The sequence below is a fragment of the Morus notabilis genome, unplaced genomic scaffold, assembly GCF_000414095.1.
Source record: "Morus notabilis unplaced genomic scaffold, ASM41409v2 Scaffold611, whole genome shotgun sequence".
Taxonomy (NCBI): domain Eukaryota; kingdom Viridiplantae; phylum Streptophyta; class Magnoliopsida; order Rosales; family Moraceae; genus Morus; species Morus notabilis.
In genome coordinates this window covers 25802-47816 of record NW_010359585.1, presented here as the reverse complement: position 1 = coordinate 47816, position 22015 = coordinate 25802, and the positions used below count along the sequence as shown (strand labels likewise).

Sequence of the window (22015 nt, the reverse complement as noted above, 5' to 3'; positions counted from 1 at the left end):
TTATTATCATTTTTTTTTTTTTTTTGCTCGCTAACTTCTAAAACTGTGTTTTCTGCCTCCTTATTGTCATGAAAGATTGCCAACTTTTATATATTTCAAGTCATGACGACCGTGACGAGTGAAGAAATAGAAAATAAAGAATTAAAGATGCTACATCCATAATTTTGTTTTCTACTTAACAGATTTGCAAGAAATAATTGGACAGAGAAACAGAGAAGGTACAAAATTTCCATGTGATGATGCCCTCTCAGAATTGGGTTTCCTCATGATTAACTTTATTTAAAACAATGGCAAGTGTTTTTTTTTTTTTTTTTTTGGCCTCTGCTACATAAGCAATAAGCAAGTTAAGAATAGAACGGTTAGTAAAAACTAAAAAGTTTCCCAGCTGACGAAGATGTGAAACTTCCAGCATGGTCGGGAAAGGTGTGCTGCTGGTACTGAAAGGAAAATTGACAACTGCCGTGCCGGTTGCCTCCACTGCACTTGCTGTTGCCCGGTACTGCTGCAACTGTTGCAGAAACTGAATATATTGTCGCGAACGTTTTGTAGGATCCACTGCCCTCATTTTGCCAAGTGCATGGAGCTGCCGTTGCTTGGTACACAAAGTCAAGCACCAATCCTTGCTGCCTCCAGAGTGTATTTCCAAGCTTCTGAGAGTCCACTGAACAACTCCCCTGATCTCCATTTCCAAATCACCATCTTTAAACGTGGAATAAGACAACACGAATTTGAGCCAAAGGTCAAGAAGCCATGTTTCTTTTTAAGCCTCCATTCCACAAATAAAATCAACCATACTATAAAATGAAGGCAATCATGATAGGGGTGGCCATGGTCTCCCCAGTCCCATTTCGATGTCTCTCCCCAGCACTGGATTTGCCTGACCGAGCCAATCTGCATTTTATAGTATGGTTGTGATCCACATTGTAAATGATAGTTGAACCAACACACCTTCATATTTCAATACGAAAATTATTTGCTTCAAACGTATAATCATCAAATGCTTTTCAAACCTTAACAGAGATGCCAGTTACTGCACCCATGTATCTGTCCAAAGAACTGACCAAGTAAGCAAAGTAGCGTGTACGCACAGCCTAGACACAACAAGAAACAGGAGGTACAAATAAGACCATAACTCTGTCATAAATTGACACACTTGTCAAGTTCATGTTCTGTTTGGTGTGCGAATCCATGAATTCATAAAAAAATAAATGAAATGAAAGGTTCTTTGAAATTTATTCAAACAGTTTCAAGTCCCTTATACAAACCTTTTCTCAAATGCTTTTTGGTACAAGTCTGCAATTCTTCAACGAGACATTGTACCTTATTTATGTATGGATGTTACCATCATTTTGGTCATCAACCAAAAAATATAATTACTAAAATAAAGAGTAACTACCGTGAATCTGTATCACCATAGGCCATATTAACATATATGGTTCCATCTTTTTCACTCTGCTTCACAAACTGACCTGCTCCAAAAAACTGACTCAGCAAACCTGAAGAGGAAAAATAGCACGGCAAGTAAATAACAAAAATTTCGAAAGCTACCTATTTCCGTCCTGATAAATAATGAAGTGAAGGCAGCACGTACCTAGGGTTCCAAGAAACATCTACAAGTTATTTTCCACTTTATTAATCTGAATCAGTGACTTCATGTAAACTGGAACTGACAAAAGGTCTATAACCCGCAGCCTTTATTTCCATTGCGAATTGTCCCAGCACGTTATATATCTCATTGCTTTGGTGATGTTTCTGGTCCTTAGAAACAAAACGGTTTATACAACCAGAAATCTCAATCCAACTACATCCAATCTCCTTCCTCAAACCCTTCTCCCTCATCTGTTTCCTCAATTTACTAGCGGTATCCCACTTTCCCTCCTCTGCATACATATTTGAGAGCAAAACACGGTAGCCCATCGTGTCATTTCCTGTCTCCAATTCAAGCAACTTTTCTGCAACAACTTTTCCCAGTTCAAATTGTTCATGAATTCTGCATGCCCCAAGAAGTGATCCCCATATTTCCAGCACATTACCCTCTTCACCTAATCTTTTGACAAACTCATAGGCTTCGACTACCCTTCCAACCCTCCCTAACATGTCCGCCACACAGCAGTAGTGTGCAGTTGATGGTTGAATATTATATTCTTTTTTCATCGACTCAAATATTTCAAGACCTTCATCAACCAACCCAGCATAACTGCAAGCAGACAAGACCGCAACAAAGGTAATGGCATCACATTTAATGCCAGAATCCTGCATAGAATGAAACAAATAGAGAGCTCTTTCACCCATTCCATGCTGACCATAAGCCAGAATCATAGTTGTGTAAGTGACGGAATTCTTTTGATCAGTTTCGCGAAACATATTTTCAGCATAAGTGATTGCACCTGATTTGGAATACATGTCAACTAGTGCAGTTCCCACAAAGACATTTTGGTCCAGCAAGTGGCGAACAGAAAATCCATGTAATTGCTTTCCCAAATCTATGTTCCCCATTGGACTACAAGCAGGTAAAATTGACGCTAAGGTTACAGAATTTGGTAGTAGCTTTTTCTCAAGCATTAGTCTGAAAACCACAAAAGCTTCTTCAATCAGCCCATTCTGAGTGTACCCTGCAATCACAGAATTCCAAGTGGCAACATCTCTATCATGGGTAGAACTTTTCTCTGAGATTATTTGCAATGCCCCAACCAGGCCTGATTTAGCATACATGTCTATAAGATAACTATCCATCCCCTCGAATTCTATCCCGTGCCTAATAAGATACGCATAGGTCTGCTTTCCAATATTTGGGTCTCTAAGATTTGATGCTGCAGAAAGGAGGGCGGTCACAGTTACAGAATCAATGGCAAAACCTTGTTTTTGCATTTCACGCACGAGTAATAAAGCTTCATCATCCAACCCATTCTGTACTAGTGCAGAAACCATTGTATTCCACGAAACAACATCTCTTTCCAGCATCCCGTGAAAAATTTTGAATGATTTATCGATAGAACTACACCTAGAATACATGGCAATAATTGCATTTTGGATAAAGATAGGTATTGCTCTCAAATTTTTAATCACATAAGCATGGAGCTGTTGAGCCAACTCCAATCGTTGCAACTGCGAAACTGCAGTTAAAGCAGAAAGGAAAGTGACTTCATCAAGAATGGCCTCTTCTAATTGTATTGCTTGAAGGAAAAGGTCCATTGCTTCAACTGGAAGGTTATTTTGAACATAGCCACCAATCATGGTGTTCCAAATCTCTGTGTTTTTCTCCACGGAAAGATAAAAAATCTTCCTAGCAAAATCCACGCAACCAAGCTCAGAAAACATAAATATTCCAGAGCTCACCACAAACAAGTCGTTCACGTATTCAGCACCCATTCTAATAAGCAATCCATAAAGAACACTAGCATTGTTATAATCCCTCAACCCCGACAAAGCGGGAAAAACGTTAACAAAACTGACGGCGCTCGGTCTTATCCTCATCCTCATCATCCTCACAAACTGAAAAACTGCCTCTTCGTATCTCTCCGTCTTCACATACCAAGAAACCAGAGTATTCCACGCGACTACATTTCTCTTAGGCATTGAGTCAAATACCTTGCGGACCAAGTCACCCTTCGAATAATCACAACCACAAAGACAAGTAGAGTACATGTTCAACAAAGAATTATACAGAATCCTACTGGGGTTCGACAGGCACCTCAAAACATGACAATGCACGGCCCTACCGACCCGAGCGTTGCAAGTATCGGCGCAGGCCTTGAGGGTGGAGGAGTAGGTGTAGGAATCGCATTTGGTGTCGGGAGCGGATTTCTTCATCTGCGCATAGAAGAGAAGGGCGTCGTCGGGGAAGTTGTTGCAGATGAAGCCGATGATGATGGTGTTCCAGAGAACGGTGGTGGGCCGGGGAAGAGTGTCGAAAAGTTGGCGTGCGAGGTGGGGTTTGCCCTCTTGGCAGAGCTTGCTGAGGCGAGAGCGGATTGTGGGGGTTTTGGGCTTCGGAAGAGAGATGGTCGGAGATGGCGGTTGAGTAGTGGTGGTGGTGGGAGTTTGTGTCGCCGGAGAGGATGGGGATAGAGGGAGAGGAATAGAAGTGGAGGCCATGGCGTTGGCGTATCTACTCTCTACTGTGCTGGCCTTTCGTCCTCTCTTTTATGTGTTTGTGATATTATCTGGTTGGTCGTTATTGCTTTCTGCTTTCGGTCATTAACGGATTTTTTTTCCCCTTAAATTTGCCGTTCTTCCTTCTTTTTTATTATTTTTAAATTAATTAAAAAAATTCCTTGTCATCTATAGCTCTTATGACAATCATACAATAAACCTAATGATATTAAAAACGTAACATTTATTTCTCTTGATTTACAAAATATTAATGATAAGTTCTTTTTTTAAGTACTTTTAATAGAGATTGATATGTAAGTCGGAAGTTAGATAAGATAAAGGTATTTTAGTAACTTATCGTGTCTAAAGTTAATTTGATTTCAAAAGTTGATATAAGTTAAAAATCTAATTGTTAGAGAAAATAAACTAAAAAACCTTTAAAAAAATTAAGGAATAATAATATCTCTTCTCACTTCTATGTGAATGTATGTATGAGTGGGGCTAATAGAGTTATTACCCACTAATTATTCAGACCCTCATTCTTTAAGTGGCATGTGCAATCACTTATTTTGTCTAGAGTTAATCTCATCAGTATCTTTTGAAATTTGGGATCTTCTCTTTTTGACCCTTAAATTTTAAAAACTTCAATTTTACCCCTTAAATTTGAATCAGAGTCATACTAATTTTTTGTTAAAATTTCTGTTAAAAATGAGATCGAGAAAGGGAGAGTTTAGCTTGGCCATCTGGTCTATTTCCATTACACAAAATAATGTGACCACAATACCTCCTTTTTTTTTTGCATGTTTATAACAAAAGTTCTACACAGGGGGTTATGTGAAACTAATTCATACTTCCATAGAAGTTTAGGTGACAAACCTACAATAATCTCAAAATTCAAGGGAACTAATGAGAATAATCATTTTAATTGTCTATTTTTTTGCACTTATGCAATTTTTTTTTTTGAACTTCAATTACAAATAATCATGATAACTTGAACCAATGAGCATAATCATTTTGTCTATTCTTTTGCACTTATGCAATTTTTTTTTTTTTTTGAACTTCAATTACAAATAATCATGATAACTTGAACCAATGAGAATAATCATTTTGTCTATTCTTTTGCACTTATGTAATTTTTTTTTAAAACTTCAATTACAAATAATCATGATAACTTTGAAGTGAATAAGTAGACTTTTAAAATGGTACACAGCCTAATTTATGCTTTAAAAGACCAAAAATTTCATAAGTAATTACAATTGAGGATTGTTATTTGTTCTGATTCATATTTTCTCACGAGTCACGATTCACATATAAAGGATTTAAATATATAAGTAATCAATTGTTCCAACGCATGTAAAGTTTTTTAATTTTTTAACAAAAAAGTATCTTGTGGGTTCACTTCTTTTTACTTTCCTCCTTATTTGTTTTTGCTACAGAGCGATTTCATGAAAGCACAACGACAACCAGATCGATAAGTTCTTTCTACTTAAATCTTTCTTTCTTGTTTTTTCTCAAAAGAGAAATAGAAATTCATTAGAACAAAACACCAACACAGAATAGAAACGCTAATATATCTTGTCCATCCACAACGAAATCATCTTACTTTTCTGGTTTTTTTCACCACATAAATGAGAGCCAAGATTCATAGGGATGCCGATAGAGCTTCTTGAGCTTTTGGACAAATATTGATTCTGTGTTGAGGTTCTTGACAGTCTCTGAAAGGATATTTCTCAAAATAAAATCAAAAATAGAAATTCTTTTTCTTGTTTTATTTTTTAGTCATAAGAATCAAACTAAATAAGTGTTGACAGTGAAATTTCTGAACAACCAAGAAACCAAAATTTAAGTTCAAATTAGATTAAAACATATTAAAGTAGAGAGAAAGACATAAAACGTAAATTGCAAACCAAAAAATAGAGAACACTGAGTTTAAAATTATTGATGAACTTTAGTACATGCTCAAATCCTCACTAAGGGGACGTTTGGTTCATAGATTCAGAACCATTCTCGTTTTACGTGTATTTTTTGTGAGAGAAAATATTGTAGCGAGCCACGAATCATGATTCGAATCATGACACGAATCTCCCTTCTAAACGTCTCCTAAGTCTCCCTATTTCTAAATTGGCAGAATAAGGGAGTACTTCTAAGTATCGGGGAGATGTGAGATAGTTGATGCAATGTACTCATCCTAAACTAACGTGGAATTAGGCCGGAAACTTGGACCTGAAGGGAAGAAGGAAAACATGAGTGCGGAAAGCTCCTACTTGTACGTGGGGGTTTAGGTTGGACTATGAGCTTGTTATGCCACGAGCTCATTAGGTCGTAACCTTGTACCTTTGAGAGCTCAATTGTTTGTGAGCTCAGCTCATATATTTACGACCCTAGCTCAGCTCTAACAATCTTCGAGCTCAAGCTCAGCTATTCACAATCTCTCATTCTCCTTTAAGCTCTAAAGCGGAGCTAGGGGCTGATAGATTCGGCTAGAGGATTGAATGTTAGATATTTGAGCTGAAAGTGATCTAATTCGAGTTTTTAATTTGAATTGTGATGTGATTTTATGTGAGAGTTTTTTATTGTAATAAAAAAGTTAGATGTGACTGTTTCTAAAAGTTTTTTACTATCCGTTTAGTTCGTTGATTCGAGTTTTTAATTCGAGTTGAGATTTGACTTTATATGCTAATTTTTTACTCTAAAAAAGTTACATGTGACTGTTATTGAGAGCTTTTTACTGTAACAAAACTCAAATTTTAAACTCGAATCGGTGAAATGAACGATACTTATCACAAAATTTAAATCGGTAAAATGAACGAGAACTATAATAAAACCCAAATTGATAAAATAAACGGGCATTAATACTCCTTAGCTAACCTGAGTTAGAGCTAACTTGAACTGCGAGCTTCAACATTGTTTACGTGGACTCATGAAATATGGCATCCGCACAAACAGGCTTGAGTTCGAAAGCAAAAGAAATCATAATCTGAAAATGAAGCGTCATGGCAACTTCTCTTGAATTTTGTTTGATTGCTTCTTGACTGAAACTCTTAAATCCTTTTATTCACTGTCGATTTCTTTTTACAATAGATTTCGTTTTTCTTTTCTGTTCTCTTATGGTAGATCCAAAGATGGCGCTGAAAAATAGCAGAAGGAAAGGCCAAACTCCGACGATTTCTCAAAGGCCAGTTTCCAGCGATTTCTTGAAATCCGGCTTCCGGGAATTTCTTAAAGAACAAGTCTTCTCGCTCTTTTCCCTATTTTTTTAAAATTAGTACCTCAATTAAATTATTTATTAATTATTTAATTAATAAATTTATAATTTAAATTATAATTTATAATTTATTAAAATATTTTTTTTATAAAAAATAAATATAAATTAAAAATAATTTTAAATCATGATTTTAATCCATACTTTATGCCTTGATTTGTGTGGATGCCGCAAAGGATCGTGAGCAAAAACGACTCAAATATAGAGAATTTTTTATTTATAACTATCTAACAAAATGTCAGAATCATTTTGTCCGAGTTCATTTAGTGGGGCCCATTCTTAAATGGGGAGAAATTCACTTTTAACTATTAAAAAAAAAAATAAACTGTTAGAATTTTATTTAAGTTTATATTTTTTTTTTAAATTTGAGAAAATGTCAGAATCATTTTGTCCGAGTTCATTTAGTGGGGCCCATTCTTAAATGGGGAGAAATTCACTTTTAACTATTAAAAAAAAAATAAACTGTTAGAATTTTATTTAAGTTTATATTTTTTTTAAAAATTTGAGTTTAGAGTTAGTTTAAGGAGATGTTTAGTTGGAGGATTTAAATTATGATTTAAATCATAGTTCATAATTTACTACAGTATTTTTTTTCATAAAAAATATACGTAAATTAAAAATAGTTCTAATCACATGATTCTAATCTATGAACCAAACGTCTCTTAAGTTTTCTTATTTAACTTAAATTTTTAAACTCAAGCTCAAATTAATAAATAATATTTTTTATTTTTAAAAACGTCATAACTTTTTCATTTTAATTTTGATTAAGATGATTTTTTTATATACATTTGCAATGAAAATATGAATAAAACTCCACTTATATACTTTATTAAAATTTATCATCACAATTGAGTTTTTATTAAAATACTATATAAATATAAATTTAAGTTTTGACTCACCTAAATATAAACTCAAATAGATTCTCAATTCAAACCATAACTTAAAATGTGCACATAAACACAAACTCAAATTAGGGCATGTTTAGTTCGCTAATTCGAGTTAATATGTGATTTTATTTGAGAGTTTTTTACTGTAATAAAAAAATTAAATGTGACTATTTTTTAAAATTTATTATTATAATAAAATTTAAATTTTAAACTCAAATTAATAAAAAAAACGAATTATTTAAAATTTCAACTTAAATTATACTCAAATATATTTTAATTTAAATTAAAATCTAAACTCAAATAACTCTCGAAAAGCTCAAAGCTCGAATTCGTCAAGTAAAATCAGGTGGGCCTTGACGAAACGTACCTCTAGAAGACCTTTCTTTTGTCTGACCCATCGTGGCAGTGAGCAGACAACTGAAAAGCAGATTCCTCATCACCACTCATTTGACACATCAATATCAGCATGAATGAACATTCTGTCATGGACACATTAATTCCCTTACCCACCCTGCACCCACTTCATACAATCATATATTAATATGGGATATATAATTATTTTGATACGTTGCATTATAGCGATGCTCTGAACATTTTATATTTTTAATAATATTAAAATAATATTTTTACATTTTAGAGAACTTCTTTTAGTATTTTAATCAGTCAAAAAAGAAAATATCAATAAAGATAAATTTGTTATTTTATATTTTAAAAAAGGACCCAGAGACCATAGTATCAAAAAAAGATTTTTTAAAATATTTAGTATTATAAAAATACAGAATATTAAGAATATATTTTGTTGTAATATAAGATATTATTAAAATGATTTCTCCCTATTAATGTACAATAATGGAAGGTACATGACGCAGAAGCAATACGCAGAGCATTGAAAGTGCTCTACAACTGGTTGGCACAAATTAAGCTTGAAAGTGCTCTAGAACTGATGGGCACAAATTAAGCCCTCGTTTAGCTTGTTAGTTTAAATTTTTTTGATTTGAATTTTTTTGTCTGAACAAAAAAATTTGAGATGTATGATTTAAATTATAGTTTGAATTAATATTTAGATGTACAGTTAAAATTTTAATCTGAACAGAGAATAAAATTTGAATTAGTGTTTAGTAGGTGTGAAAAGCGGAGATAGTGGACACCTTTTTACTGTTAAAAAATAATTTAAACGGTTAAACTTAAACGGAGAGCTAAACTCTAAGTTGAATAATTTAACTCAGTTCAAACGGAATTACAATTCAGACTACGTGCTTACTAAGCTAAACTGAGCTGAACTGAACTAAACCAGTAAAGCAAACACGGGTTAATTTTATGAAAGCATGGTGAGTTTTAATAGCATTAACTTTAACAAAAGGTGTTAATTGCTATATTTTTTTTCAAAAAAAGAGAAGCTATGTGTGTATTTAGAATCGTTTTTAAAACAGTTTTTACGTATTTTGAGAAGTAAAAAATAAAAATAAAAATAAAACGATGTTTGTTTATCAAATGTTTTGAAAATGAAAACAATGAGAATAATTTTTGTGAAAGAATTAAAAAACGGTTAGAAGTTGTTTTTCTTTTTTTGTTTTCATTTTTTAATACTTATCAACAAAATTATAATATATTAATTAATAATTATAACTAAATACGATTTCACTATTTATTATACTTAAAATAATCTCTTAAGAAATTAATCAAATGTAAGTTGAGAATCGGTCTCAAAATAATTCTCAAAATAATCTCATTTTTATTTTTTATTAAAAATAAAATTATTTTAAAACTAATTCTAAACGCACGGTATATTTTCCACTTTACATCCATGTATGAAGAAGACGAGATGAATTTCCTGAAAAATCAGTAAGGAATCTGAGGTATTCCAGTTATAAAAAAAAAAAAAAAACAAATTGCTCCATTACAAGTATACAAAGAAAGTAGTGTAATATCAATCATCGTAGTAATTAAATTTAATTAAATTTGAGGAGTTTCTCAAATAGAGCATTTCTATCTAGAGCTAATTTTTATTATTAAATTTAATTAAAATTTCATTAGACTAAAAATATAAACAAAATAAATAATTTTTAATATAAATTTAATGATTGAAAACAAGAACTTAACCTAAATGAAAAACTCCCTAATTTTCTCTTAAATTTAAGGTTTTTAAGTGGAAAAATAAAATATATCAACGGAATTACGAATTTTTTAGCAAAAATAAAAGAAACGTTAAACGGTTAAAGAGCCTAGAACCCAAATGCAATTTGGAGAGGTGAAAATCACATAATTTATAATAACGACAAACCCCTAAAAAGCCATAATAATTCCATCCAAAAAAAGAAAAAAGTTATCCAGAAACCATATAGTATCTCTCTTCACCGAAGAAAGAAAAACTCAAACAAGAAGCAAAAGAAGAGAGTATAGCCATGAAGAAAACAGAGCTGGTTTTCGTTCCCGCACCAGCAAGAGGCCACCTGTTATCTGCTCTCGAGTTCGCAAACCAGTTACTGAGCCGAGACAATCGTTTCTCAGTCACAATCTTACTCATGAAATCACCATTCCATCTTTCTCTCCCATTACTCACTTCTCACGCCAATAACTTGCGATACGTCGACGTTCCGACGCCGGAACAGCTTCCACCACCGGAGCTCGTGTCGGAGTCCTTGGAGAAATATATCTCTGACTGCATAGAGAGTCACAAGTCCAACGTCAAAGAAATCGTGGCCAACCTTTTACCCAAACCGACTTTGTTTTCCGGGTTGGTCGTCGATATGTTCTGCACCGCCATGATTAGCGTCGCCGAGGAGCTTGGAGTTCCTTCCTACGTGTTCTTTACCTCCAGCGCGGGCTTCCTAGGCTTCATCCTCTACGTGGGCGACCGAGAAGGCGGTGTTTTTGAGGAGTCCGATCCCGAGTCGGACATTCCGAGTTTCGCCAACCCGGTCCCGACTCGGGTTCTGCCATCGTTCGCGTTCAATAGGCGTGGTGGGCTCGCGTCGTTTGTGGATCACGCCAGGGAATTTAAGAAGACGAAGGGTATTATTGTCAACACAGTTCTAGAGTTGGAATCTCATGCTGTAGATTCTTTCTCTTACCGTGGAACTCCTCCGATTTACACTGTCGGACCGCTTCTTGACCTCAGTGGTAAGCACGACGTGCGGTCTGAGAGAAGCCAAGACGATAAGAAGATCTTCAAGTGGCTTGATCGCCAACCGCCAAAGTCCGTCGTGTTCCTCTGCTTCGGAAGCCAGGGAGCCTTTGATGCGCCGCAGCTAAGAGAGATCGCCATTGGCTTAGAGCAGAGCGGTCAACGGTTCCTCTGGTCTGTACGCAAGACTCCACCGCAGGGGAAAATTATGCCAGAAGACTACCAAGATCCCGGGGAGTTTCTTCCACATGGATTCTCTGAGAGAACAAAGGAGGTGGGCCTTCTATGCGGGTGGGTCCCGCAAGTAGAGGTTCTGGCCCACAAGGCGATCGGAGGGTTCGTGTCACATTGCGGTTGGAACTCGACAATGGAGAGCTTGTGGTTCGGTGTGCCGATTGCCACGTGGCCGATGTACGCGGAACAACAGATTAACGCATTTCAGATGGTGAGGGATTTGGGGTTGGCAGTGGAGCTGAGCTTGGATTATAAAAACGACGGTGGTGATGTCGTGACGGCGGATCAGATAGCCAGAGCCGTTGGATGCTTAATGGATGGTGATGGTGAAGTGAGGAGGAGGGTGCAGGAAATGAGTGAGAAGTGCAGGAGGGCTGTTGTGGATGGTGGGTCCTCTTTTGTGTCGTTTGGGCGGTTGATTGAAGATGTGTTAGCAAATGTATCATGAAGTAACTTGGACAAGGTTTGTGCTTTATGATTGGCAATTGCCTTTGTTGTTATTGTTGACATTGGTGTTATGGTTATATATGTATGGCTATCCGTGTACAACTCCGTTAATGAGTTAAAAGCTTTTTTCTTAGGGGTTCAAGTACTTTTTAACTAAATCGAAGTCTATACCAATCGGTAGACTTTTGTGAGCCATAATCGGATGTATATCAGGTTTTGTCAATTTTATATATTTTTTTATGTTGAGAAGACACCACGTGTGAAACTGACTCAACACACATTAAAAGCTCAACTTAACTTAAAAGGTGAAACTAACTCAACACACTTTAAAAACCTAACTTAACCTAAAACGTTACCCTATTGGGTTTTGAGTCTTTATATATATATATATATATCACTTTACATTCTCATCCACTTTGTATGTAGAACAACACAGACGTGCACTTTTCTCAACAATCTCCCTCTCATGTGTGTGTTCACCAAACTCCCTCTTGAATCAAAGTTTCTAGTAGACGGTACATCAAATGCTCGTCCAAACCGGAGCCAACTCGAGCATGAAAAAGAGAGTCGAAACCATGCGAGTCCTCCACCATCTGCACCTGCAACAGCAACCGAGTATGATTACTTGACTCATACGAACTATCAGCTCTGATACCACTTGTTGGAGAGACTCAACATGTGAAATTGGCCCAACACAGTCTCCCTAACACTACTCTACTAACTCTAATCTCAACTATGTTATATTAACTTACGTAGTAACATAAAGTTGTCATCTTTTCACTTATAATTATAATCACTTATTATTAATTGATATAACAATCTTTTAGGGTGTTATGATTCGAATCATAATTTGTGATTCGTTATATTATTTTTTTTTATAAAAAATACACGTAAAACAAAAATAATTTTAAATCATAATTTTAAATGTGATCCGTCCTCTTAAATAACTACTAATAAACAACTCATATGGTACGTCAGAATGACAGAGAGTCCGGTCCATATTTTGTAAATTTTACATATGATAACACAAGCAACATCAAACAGTTCATAAATAATAGTGCTTTTCACAGAGATGAAAATGGAAACAAATGAAATAGAAATGTTGTGGGGCTTCGTAAAGCCTCAACTTCGAAAGACAGAGATGGCCCCACCCGGAGCCCGCTCAATGAATTTTTTGCTGAATAGCCCCCGCTCAATGAATTTTTTGCTGAATAACCCGCTCAATGAATTAATACAGATTATCTGAATCTATCAAATATTTTCTTTCTTAAAAATAATATATATAAATCTACCAAATATTTTCCTCTCTCAAGTAGACGTTGGAGAGTCTCCTATTGACCGTGGAATCTTTCTTCTTTTTCTTGAAGTGTTTGGATGCAGCTTTAAGCACCTTATTCCAAACCTGAAGAAATAACTTTAATCAAACAACACAAAGACGAGTAACATAAAGTTATCTGATGGGACGGGTAACAAAAACTTACATGAAATTCATGTTTTTTTTTTTTTTTTTTTTATCTCTTCTAATCATTCCTTATCATTTTTCAAATGGGTATAACTTAGATTCAGTGTTCCAAATTTCTTCACTTCGCTCAATGAGATTTACTCCAACTAAAACAAAATAAATAAATAAAACGGAAACAAATCAATAGCTCAAATAGAACAGAGGCTCATGTACCTTTTTGGTAACAGGGTTACAAGCACCCTTGAACGACGGACTTGGAGAGAAATCCGAAACAATCTTCTTCTTCTTCTTCTTTTTAGTTTTCAAAGCACTCAGATTCACCGCAAAAGCAGTGGTTCTGATCCTCTTCTTAATGTTGGAAGTGACTTTGTTGAGGCTACGATTTTCATTGCCCACCTCAAAATCGAGCTTCCTCAGCGTAGCGAAATCCAAATCGGACTCAAAATCCATGGATTTGTAAGCTTGAGGGACCAAAGGAGACCATATTGAGCTCTGAGAATAGTCGAAATCGAAAGCCGAGTTGTCCGGGAACTTGCAGAGAAGTTCCTTGGACATCACTGGCTCCAAATACTCCACTACTTTTGCACTGCCAAAGTCCATACCCACAACCTTAATTCTTCTCTTGTTTTTGTTCGAAAGCTAAGATGTTTTTTTTTTTTCCTTTTCTCGTCACGGTTTGGTCTAGTTTTTGGTCTCATGTTTTTAAGCGCAGCAAAGGGAAAGAACAAGACACGAAAAGTTACCGTTGGAACTGGGTTGATGTTTTTTTTCATAAAAAAAAAAAGTTGCGATCTTGACTAGTTTGTTATTATCTGGCATATAAATGTGAAACGACGGATTTGTCCGTCGTTTTTTGACTTGTCTATTCTGTTTTATTCCAGTTTTACCCTTCCTTTGCTTATTGTTGACTCTCGTAACCATCTGCCCTTTATTTTTTTTTTTTTTTAGTTTTCTACATTTTGCACATTTATCCTCTAAACTTGTAGAATTTTAGCAACTTACCCCTAGAGTTCCAATTTTATTAAAGCTGTTTTAATGTGCCCTATTCTACTAAGTTCTTATTTAAGTCTCAACTCAAGTTCTATTATTATAATATTTTTTCTCACAGAAATTCAAATTTATTTTATTAAAGCTGTTTTAATGTGCCCTATTCTACTAAGTTCTTATTTATTTCATAACTTAAGTCTCAACTCAAGTTCTATTATTATAATATTTTTTCTCACAGAAATTCAAATTCAACTTTTTTACTACAATGTTTTTATTCTCACGTACATAACTCAAGTTAGAAACTTGAGTTGTGAAACAAACACACTCTAATTTTGTTATGATATATTATCAGATTGTAGGGTAGAGAGTCCATAAATTGAGGGATTTTTGTAACAGGTTTGAATTAAAATGTTAGAACTTTTTGTTAAACATGTGTTTTTCTCACCAATTTAACACAATCATCATAAAAATAGAGCACATCACAACATTTTTGCTAATTGGGGTTCAAATTATAAAAAATTAAAAATTAAATTTAAAGAGTAAGTTGTCAAAGTTCTACAAGTCCAAAAGTGAATATGTAAAATGCCCGCAGTGCGTGTTTATAACTGTTAAATTTGTTCAAAATAAAATCAAAAAAATACAAAACTAACAAAATCTAGTAAATATTTAACTAGGAGTGAACAGGCGTACAATTTGATAATTTTCGGGTGCAACGTTGTGATGCAATACAGTTTTACAAAAAAGGCGGTTTGCGAAAAACCCAAACCAAGACCGACCATTCTAAATGTTAGGCGGAGCAGTTTGAGGCCGACAGTGAGCAGGCGGATGGTGTGCAGTCTGGGCCTAATTAAGTTTTTGTTGAAAAATGTCAAAAAAAAACTTTAAACTAATTTTGTTATATGTTTTTACTATATTATTATGACAATTAATATCGATTTATTAACTTTAACTAAAAAAGAATATCAAACAATAAAAAAGAATATCAAACAATCGTCATTATAGTCGATATTGCATAACGTATGCTTAATAGCACGTAATATAATTCGCAGGGCGGCTTGAAACTACAGTTTAGTAAGGTAGTGCAATTTTGATAAATTGCAGTTTGTGAAAAACCCAAACCATAATCGCCCATTATGCATGGTGGGGCGGGCGGTTTGAAAACGCAATTTGGCGATTTGATGATGGAGTACATGAACGATGTTGCAATGTGAACGAGGTGGGGAGGTTTGGCAGGTATTTTGTGCATCCTTAGATCTGACACTGTTTTTTCATACCTTATTTTAGAATTCTATTTTATTGTTAGAACTCTTACGGTTGGAACTGTATTTTTATCCCACCGATAGGTATTGCTATTTTAACTATTGGATCAACCTTTTAACGAACTGATCTGTGAGTGTCTATATTAAAAAGTTGAAGCACACAATACAAAACTATTTCTAATTATAGAATAGATCATTAAAAAGTTAATTCAACGATGAAAATAACAGTACTTATTAGTAGGGTTAAATTTCAATTCCTATCCTAAGTTTTGTCATGTTTTTAATGAAAATGCTATTTAGATTGAATCATATTTTACATAGAATTTTTCAAGTAGCAATTGAAAAAATGAATTATCGAAAAATTTCTATATATTTTTTTAATTTAATATAATTTTGACCATATATAATAATTAAAATTGACTCTATCAATAGAATTACTCTTTAAAAAAAAACTCCTTATTTAATAATATTTGGTTGTGCAATGAAAAGGCTTTTTTCCCTCGACAGATTGTGATGAGATCCGATCCATTAGATATATATTTAACATACGAGTACATGACAGTGTACGATTAGTTAAAAATCTAAGAATAAATAGGAATTTATAGAGTCGGATTTGAAATGGGTAATGCAGGTTGGTTTGGTAATGAAGTACCGAGTTCACGTAGTTTATGAACTTCACAAGCAGTTGCAGTGCAATTTATATCGAGGCATGTATTTACATCGACAAAAACAGAAAGAAAATGTTTATCGTTCGGGGGAAAAAAAAACTAGGAGAAGAAATAAAAAGACAGAGGAAATACTTCAAATTTGTCTGCTGTTTTTGTTTTGAAAAATTGGCTGATTAATAATTGATTTCCTCATTAAAATCATTTTGCACTACCTATGTACGTGTAAACATGCACACGTATTTTTCAAGGGATATTTTTTTTAAAGGCAAAACTCTTTCACATTAAACATGAGTATTTTTTTTGTTTCTTTTTGAGAAAAGACAAAAGACAAGAAAATCAAGACGAAATTAATCAGGACGAAAAGGTTACCGTTAGAGATGTGTAACTTTTAGTACTGGGCATAGTAGCCCGAGTTGATAATTTAGACAGCGACACAACTATACGATTTAAAATTTATATAAAATTAATGAGTTTAAGTTTATTATAAATAAGTTTAGGTTATAATCGGGTTGACACAATTAACATAATTAATAAGTGAGTTAGGTTAGGGTTGACTTCCTAACACGAAGTGACACGAATTGACACGATTAACTACATGTGTTATCTGCACTCTAATGATATGTGATATAACATGAAAGTTTATATGACATATTAAATACAAATAATGTGAATTTTAATATTTGTAGGCAAAATTCATTTATTTTTCTGAAAGGAAAAGATAAATTGACCAATAAACATGTTAAACCTATCTTGACCGTGTTAAATAAGTCATTATTGTATTAGTTATTTATTCAATATATTAATTTAAATGAGTTATACGAATTGACACGATTAATACGATTAATATATGGGTCGTGTTTGGGTTGATATTTTTGACACGTTTAATAAACATAACGTGCTTGAGTTGATGTTTTCTGACACGATCAATAAACGAGTTGACACGAACGCGACCCACTAACATGAATTGCCACCCTTAATAGCCACCACATAATCGTAAATAATTGTAAATTAATAAAATACACAACCCATATAAGATAAGACTATGTATTTATTATATATTAAAAGAAAAAATTTATGATGGAGTATGCTATTTTGTTCTATTGGTGAAAATTTTATTTTATCGTTAAAATAATTTTTTAACAATCATATATGCAGTAAAAACAGTTTTATATCGCGTTTTATAAATTTTTAACACAGACGTGTAAATATTTAATCATTAAAAAACTAATTCAACTAAAATTATTTGTTTCCAACGGTAAAGCAAAATAGCATGCTTTGCCGGTAAGATCTCCAATAGAAATATCTATTTGTTTTTAAATCTGCACCATCAGTTTGAGAAGCATGTGTACTTCGTAGCATAATTAAACATTCGTCTTACCAATGGGGTTTTAAGTTCACCCACAAGGTTAAAAAAAAAAAAAAAAAAAAACATATTTTGATGACATAAAATTTAGGTGCTTAATTATTTATGTAACACCTATATGCGTATATAATACGAATACTTATGCAAAATTGCTAGCTATTACTGTTGTATGGTGACACAGAATTGTCTGGCTTACTCAATGTTATTATGACTTGATTGCATAGACATAGTAAGTGGTTTTTGGATATCTGGCCACTGTAAAAATTGTTAATTCTAATGTCTTTCCCCTAGATTTTTCTATGAAGAATAATATGCACGTAATAATACATATATTTAGAAAACAAAATAGTGACCCATTTTATAATATTATACTTTTCCATACAAGTACATTATAAATAAATAAAACTATACACGCTCTCTGCGTTTTTTCCATACAAATACATTATAAATAAATGAAACTCACGTGTTCTCTGCATTTTTTCCATACAAGTATATTATAAATAAATGAAACTCACGCACTCTCTGTGTATCAAAAAAGATAAACTAACATGACTATATGCATTGTATGGAAGGGTGTGAAATTACATAATAACGAAATTTTGAATTGAAATTACCTTATAAGTGAATCTTAAGATTTTGCATTGTCGATTACCATCTAAAGCAATTTAAAATCAACAAGAGAGGGGGAAATCTAAAGAAAATTACTTTGAAGTCTCAAAAATGGCTTCTTCACCAGAGTAACTCATCTCTAACAAAGCTCATGGAAACCCATTAGTTAACATAGATGTTATAGCAACCAATATTTGTGTATAAATCTTGGCCAGGGAATAAAATAAATGGTGGAGGAAACTCTTCGTCAAATGGGGAAGGACAAAGCAGGGGAATTAGAGAAGTGAACATTAGCCAAATGGCCCAAAACAAGAAGATAATGTTAGGAAAAAATAAAGACAATACAAAGAAGAACAACAACATATGGAAGAACAAAATATAGAAATAGTTACAACACGAATTCAATCTTTCTACCAAATTTGAGAACAAATTGCAAAAATGTGGAGGCACGTGAACCACGCTTTCTCTGAAACAGATTTGTCTCATCCGGCAAGTGCTTGAGATAACGTTGAACGTTCGTCTCTCAGGATATAATGACAACGACGGTAGTACGACGCATTATTGAAACCGTCTCAGCGAACTAGAATTGTACCTTTCTTTTTATCACAAAAAACACACAACAAAAGAAAACTGCACAAAGAACTCGAAACTAGGAAGAAGCTCTGGAGAGAGGGGAAGAGAATACACGAAAATTGTTGTATTTGTTCATGTGGAGTATGGCCTTTATATAAGTTCTAAAATCCGGGTGGTACACCATGACATTATGGTGTATAAATCCGGATTACAACCCCTGATGAACCTACTCCAAGGTATGTCTTCAGGCAATAATGCTGCAGTTTTTTGAAATCCTACACTAATGCAGAGTTAATCATCCACTAAAGCAGCATTTTCGGATTTCAGGTGGAAAAAATAAAAAGAAAATTGCAAAACAAAGCTCATATGTAACAGGTTTGCCGGTCCAACACTTGTATGCTCAAATTGCGGGCGCACACATTGGGCCCTTAACCCGTTGGGACAATGATTTGCACCCACCCCCTCTATGCGTGAACGAGCATTTTTAGTATATATGCTTACTTAGGCAACAAAGTGCAATCACTTATAAACACCACCAAGGCTTCATTTCTAGCCAATGTGGGATTTTCGCAATTTTCAACTACATTAATCACTCCAAGTGACATACTTAGAACATTAATTTCACATTAACCCAATATCTATTTTGAGTGTATGAATAATCGATTTCGATCTCCTTGCGATGGAGAACGCAAATCCATCAAGACTTGTCCTAAAATCCAATTGCACCCCTTTCTAAAATGGGCCTCAAAATGGGCCTTTAATATGGCTTAACAAGCCATTTTCCAACAGATAACACTCGTTCCTTCTGATAATTTGTCAAGTATCTGATGTATGCAAGTAAGTAGATAAAAGAAATTTCAATCTACTACCAACAAGAAGAAATGAATTCAAGGCCGATAGTAAATTTAGGCAAAACATCATTCAATCACTAACTTAAGGACTTTGGTCCCAAACAAGGTGAACTACAAATGCATAACTGGTCATGAATCAAACAAAATTGTCAAAGCATTACAAAATTTTCCCCTCCCCACTCTTCTGCAAAGAAACATGCCTACTGTCTTATTCAATAACGAAATGAAACGCTCACTCAAATATCGAGAGGCACCCAGCGGCCAATCACATCCTCGATCAGCAAGTCCGATATTTCAGCAGTAGCTTTGTTGAACCAATAAACAGGTTCCTCTTCACCAATGGCTAAGATAGCCATCTTGTTTGTAGGCTCATTCCTGTGGATACTCACCCAGCGCACTTCACATCTCGGAAACTCATCTTGTAATGCACACGTTCACAAAGAAGTTGCTTCATTGTAGGAGATGCGGTATAATCAGGCCGTGCAGCATTTGAAACACGACGAACAATCTCCATCAATTTCAAGATACTCGACTCCTTGCTTAACGGCAATCTGAAGGCCATGTCTCAAAGCCATCAGCTCTGCTACAAATAGGTTCTCAGCATGTTCCACCGGTAGTGCACACGCAGATTTCAATATAGCATTTTCATCACGAAGAATGAAAGTAGCACCTCCAGTTCCTGTCTGGTGATCAGCAACAAACCCTGCAAAATTCAGTTTCCATGAAAAGGCAGTGGATGGAATCCATGCTACATGATAGGCGAGGATGCTACGGGTGGTGGATTTAAATGCTTTGGAAGAGCACGAGGGCAGATTCATGGCTATAAAGTAGACTGTTTAGTCGCAAACTGTACTGCCCCGATGGCCAATTTGAACGCCAAAAGCTAATTTATAGCCCGAGTAAGCTAAAATTTCTTCATCTCCTATTAGCAAGACTCCATTTGTAAACGACAGGAGGAAGATGACTCCTTTTGAGGCTATAGATGACAGGAACATCGCCAACTGTAACAAAATTTATTGTATGAACAACTGTAGAGTTTTTATTTTCTATTTTGATAGACGTATAAATTCCAGTCCAATTTTGCTAGATTACATTTATAATGATCTTACCAAAATCTAATTGTCAAGTATGAAAATCTATATATTGAGATTATCGATGGCAACGAGCCGTTGCCGGCACAACAAATCGAGCAATAACGCATTTACCATATAAAGCCTTAGCAGTCAAAGTAGCAACATACTGATTCTCTACTATTCAATTGGGCGTGGAAATGAAGTCTGGTTTATGTTTCCGGCAAATGATTTGGGTTAACCAAAAGGAGTGCTTGCCACTTACATAATATGCTATGATTTATGAGGCTTTAGAATCTGTTATTTGTTTTAAAGGTTTACGTTCTATGGGAAAATGTTCTAAAATGTTGACAACTTTTCAAGGCAAAATTAAGTGGAAAAAAGTGAATCTAAGGAAACAAAGTCGAGAAACTGGTTTGTTGGAACTCAACATGTTTTTGTATGGTATACATATCAAACCAGGAAGCAGAGTGACCTCTTCTAAAGCTTCAAAAATTCGAGTTGTAGGAAAGAAACCCTTTGTTAACCAACCTTAAAACTAAAGGCATGTACACTTAGCAAGCAATAATGCAACAATGTAAATGGGAAATAAGTTGACTATAACATATGACAATCTACATTGTCAAAGAAAATATTGAAGATACCATGTATCAATCGAAATTACTCTTGTTTAGATTAGAACGCAAAGGGAAGCAATAATGATAAAGAAGCAGAGAACACATGGAATATGTCATTACAAAATTCCAAAACCAAAACTCAACCCATAAAATTCTAGGTACACCATTATCATAGCATACGAATTAGAAATTCTTATCATAAGATCCAAATTTTTCTTCCCAAAAATAGGACTACATGATGCATATATGTCTTAAGTATTTGTTTTCTAGAAAGAACACTACACATTTTGGTATGAACATTCAGAGATTAAACAGAAAGATAAACATTGCCAATTGCGCAATATAAAAGGCTGGCAAATAACAATATTTTAGGAGGCCAAGTGCTAAATCACCTAACAATTTTGCATATATGTTATTCATTTTGTCTTGTAAAGCAATCCGTTTATTGGATAGAGTCTAACATGGTAATTTCTTCACTGTTCTAAGGAAGTGTTATCAGTAAGGTTTTGG

At 34.3% G+C, this 22015-nt stretch overlaps 3 protein-coding genes across 4 annotated transcripts; 1 reads left to right on the top strand and 2 right to left on the bottom strand.

The window, feature by feature from the left end:
- Positions 1-250: 250 nt before the first annotated feature.
- On the bottom strand, positions 251-4168 carry LOC21392649 (pentatricopeptide repeat-containing protein At3g22150, chloroplastic). 2 transcript variants are annotated; one of them, XR_002901912.1, is made up of 4 exons: positions 1592-4168; positions 1397-1496; positions 1011-1091; positions 251-891 (listed from the first exon to the last, which is right to left on the bottom strand). XR_002901912.1 is itself a non-coding variant. In XM_010094819.2 (2 exons), exon 1 carries the CDS (start codon positions 4093-4095, stop codon positions 1633-1635), a length of 2463 nt encoding a protein of 820 aa, XP_010093121.1. In that variant the 5' UTR covers positions 4096-4168; the 3' UTR covers positions 1271-1496; positions 1592-1632. The 2 variants fall into 2 exon arrangements, 1 of the variants encoding a protein (XP_010093121.1); XM_010094819.2 differs by lacking the exons at positions 251-891; positions 1011-1091 and having other exon boundaries at positions 1271-1496.
- Positions 4169-10554: 6386 nt separating this feature from the next.
- LOC21392648 (anthocyanidin 3-O-glucosyltransferase 2) lies at positions 10555-12538 on the top strand. The gene is made up of 2 exons (XM_010094818.2): positions 10555-12062; positions 12473-12538. The coding sequence occupies exon 1, from the start codon at positions 10644-10646 to the stop codon at positions 12045-12047; it is 1404 nt and encodes a 467-aa protein (XP_010093120.1). The 5' UTR covers positions 10555-10643; the 3' UTR covers positions 12048-12062; positions 12473-12538.
- On the bottom strand, positions 12491-14177 carry LOC21392647. Its single transcript, XM_024163430.1, has 3 exons — positions 13722-14177; positions 13339-13448; positions 12491-12645 (listed from the first exon to the last, which is right to left on the bottom strand). The coding sequence occupies exons 1-3, from the start codon at positions 14106-14108 to the stop codon at positions 12567-12569; spliced, it is 576 nt and encodes a 191-aa protein (XP_024019198.1). The 5' UTR covers positions 14109-14177; the 3' UTR covers positions 12491-12566.
- Positions 14178-22015: the final 7838 nt, after the last annotated feature.

Bases quoted from the DNA above. Each gene is read 5' to 3' on its own strand.
- LOC21392649 (XM_010094819.2), bottom strand. From the start codon at position 4,095: ATGGCCTCCACTTCTATTCCTCTCCCTCTATCCCCATCCTCTCCGGCG.
- LOC21392648 (XM_010094818.2), top strand. From the start codon at position 10,644: ATGAAGAAAACAGAGCTGGTTTTCGTTCCCGCACCAGCAAGAGGCCAC.
- LOC21392647 (XM_024163430.1), bottom strand. From the start codon at position 14,108: ATGGACTTTGGCAGTGCAAAAGTAGTGGAGTATTTGGAGCCAGTGATG. The intron at 13,449-13,721 runs GTACATGAGCCT...TTATTTCTTCAG, and splicing joins GTAACCCTGTTACCAAAAAG to GTTTGGAATAAGGTGCTTAA. The intron at 12,646-13,338 runs GTAGATTTATAT...TTGCTGTTGCAG, and splicing joins TTGAGAGAGGAAAATATTTG to GTGCAGATGGTGGAGGACTC.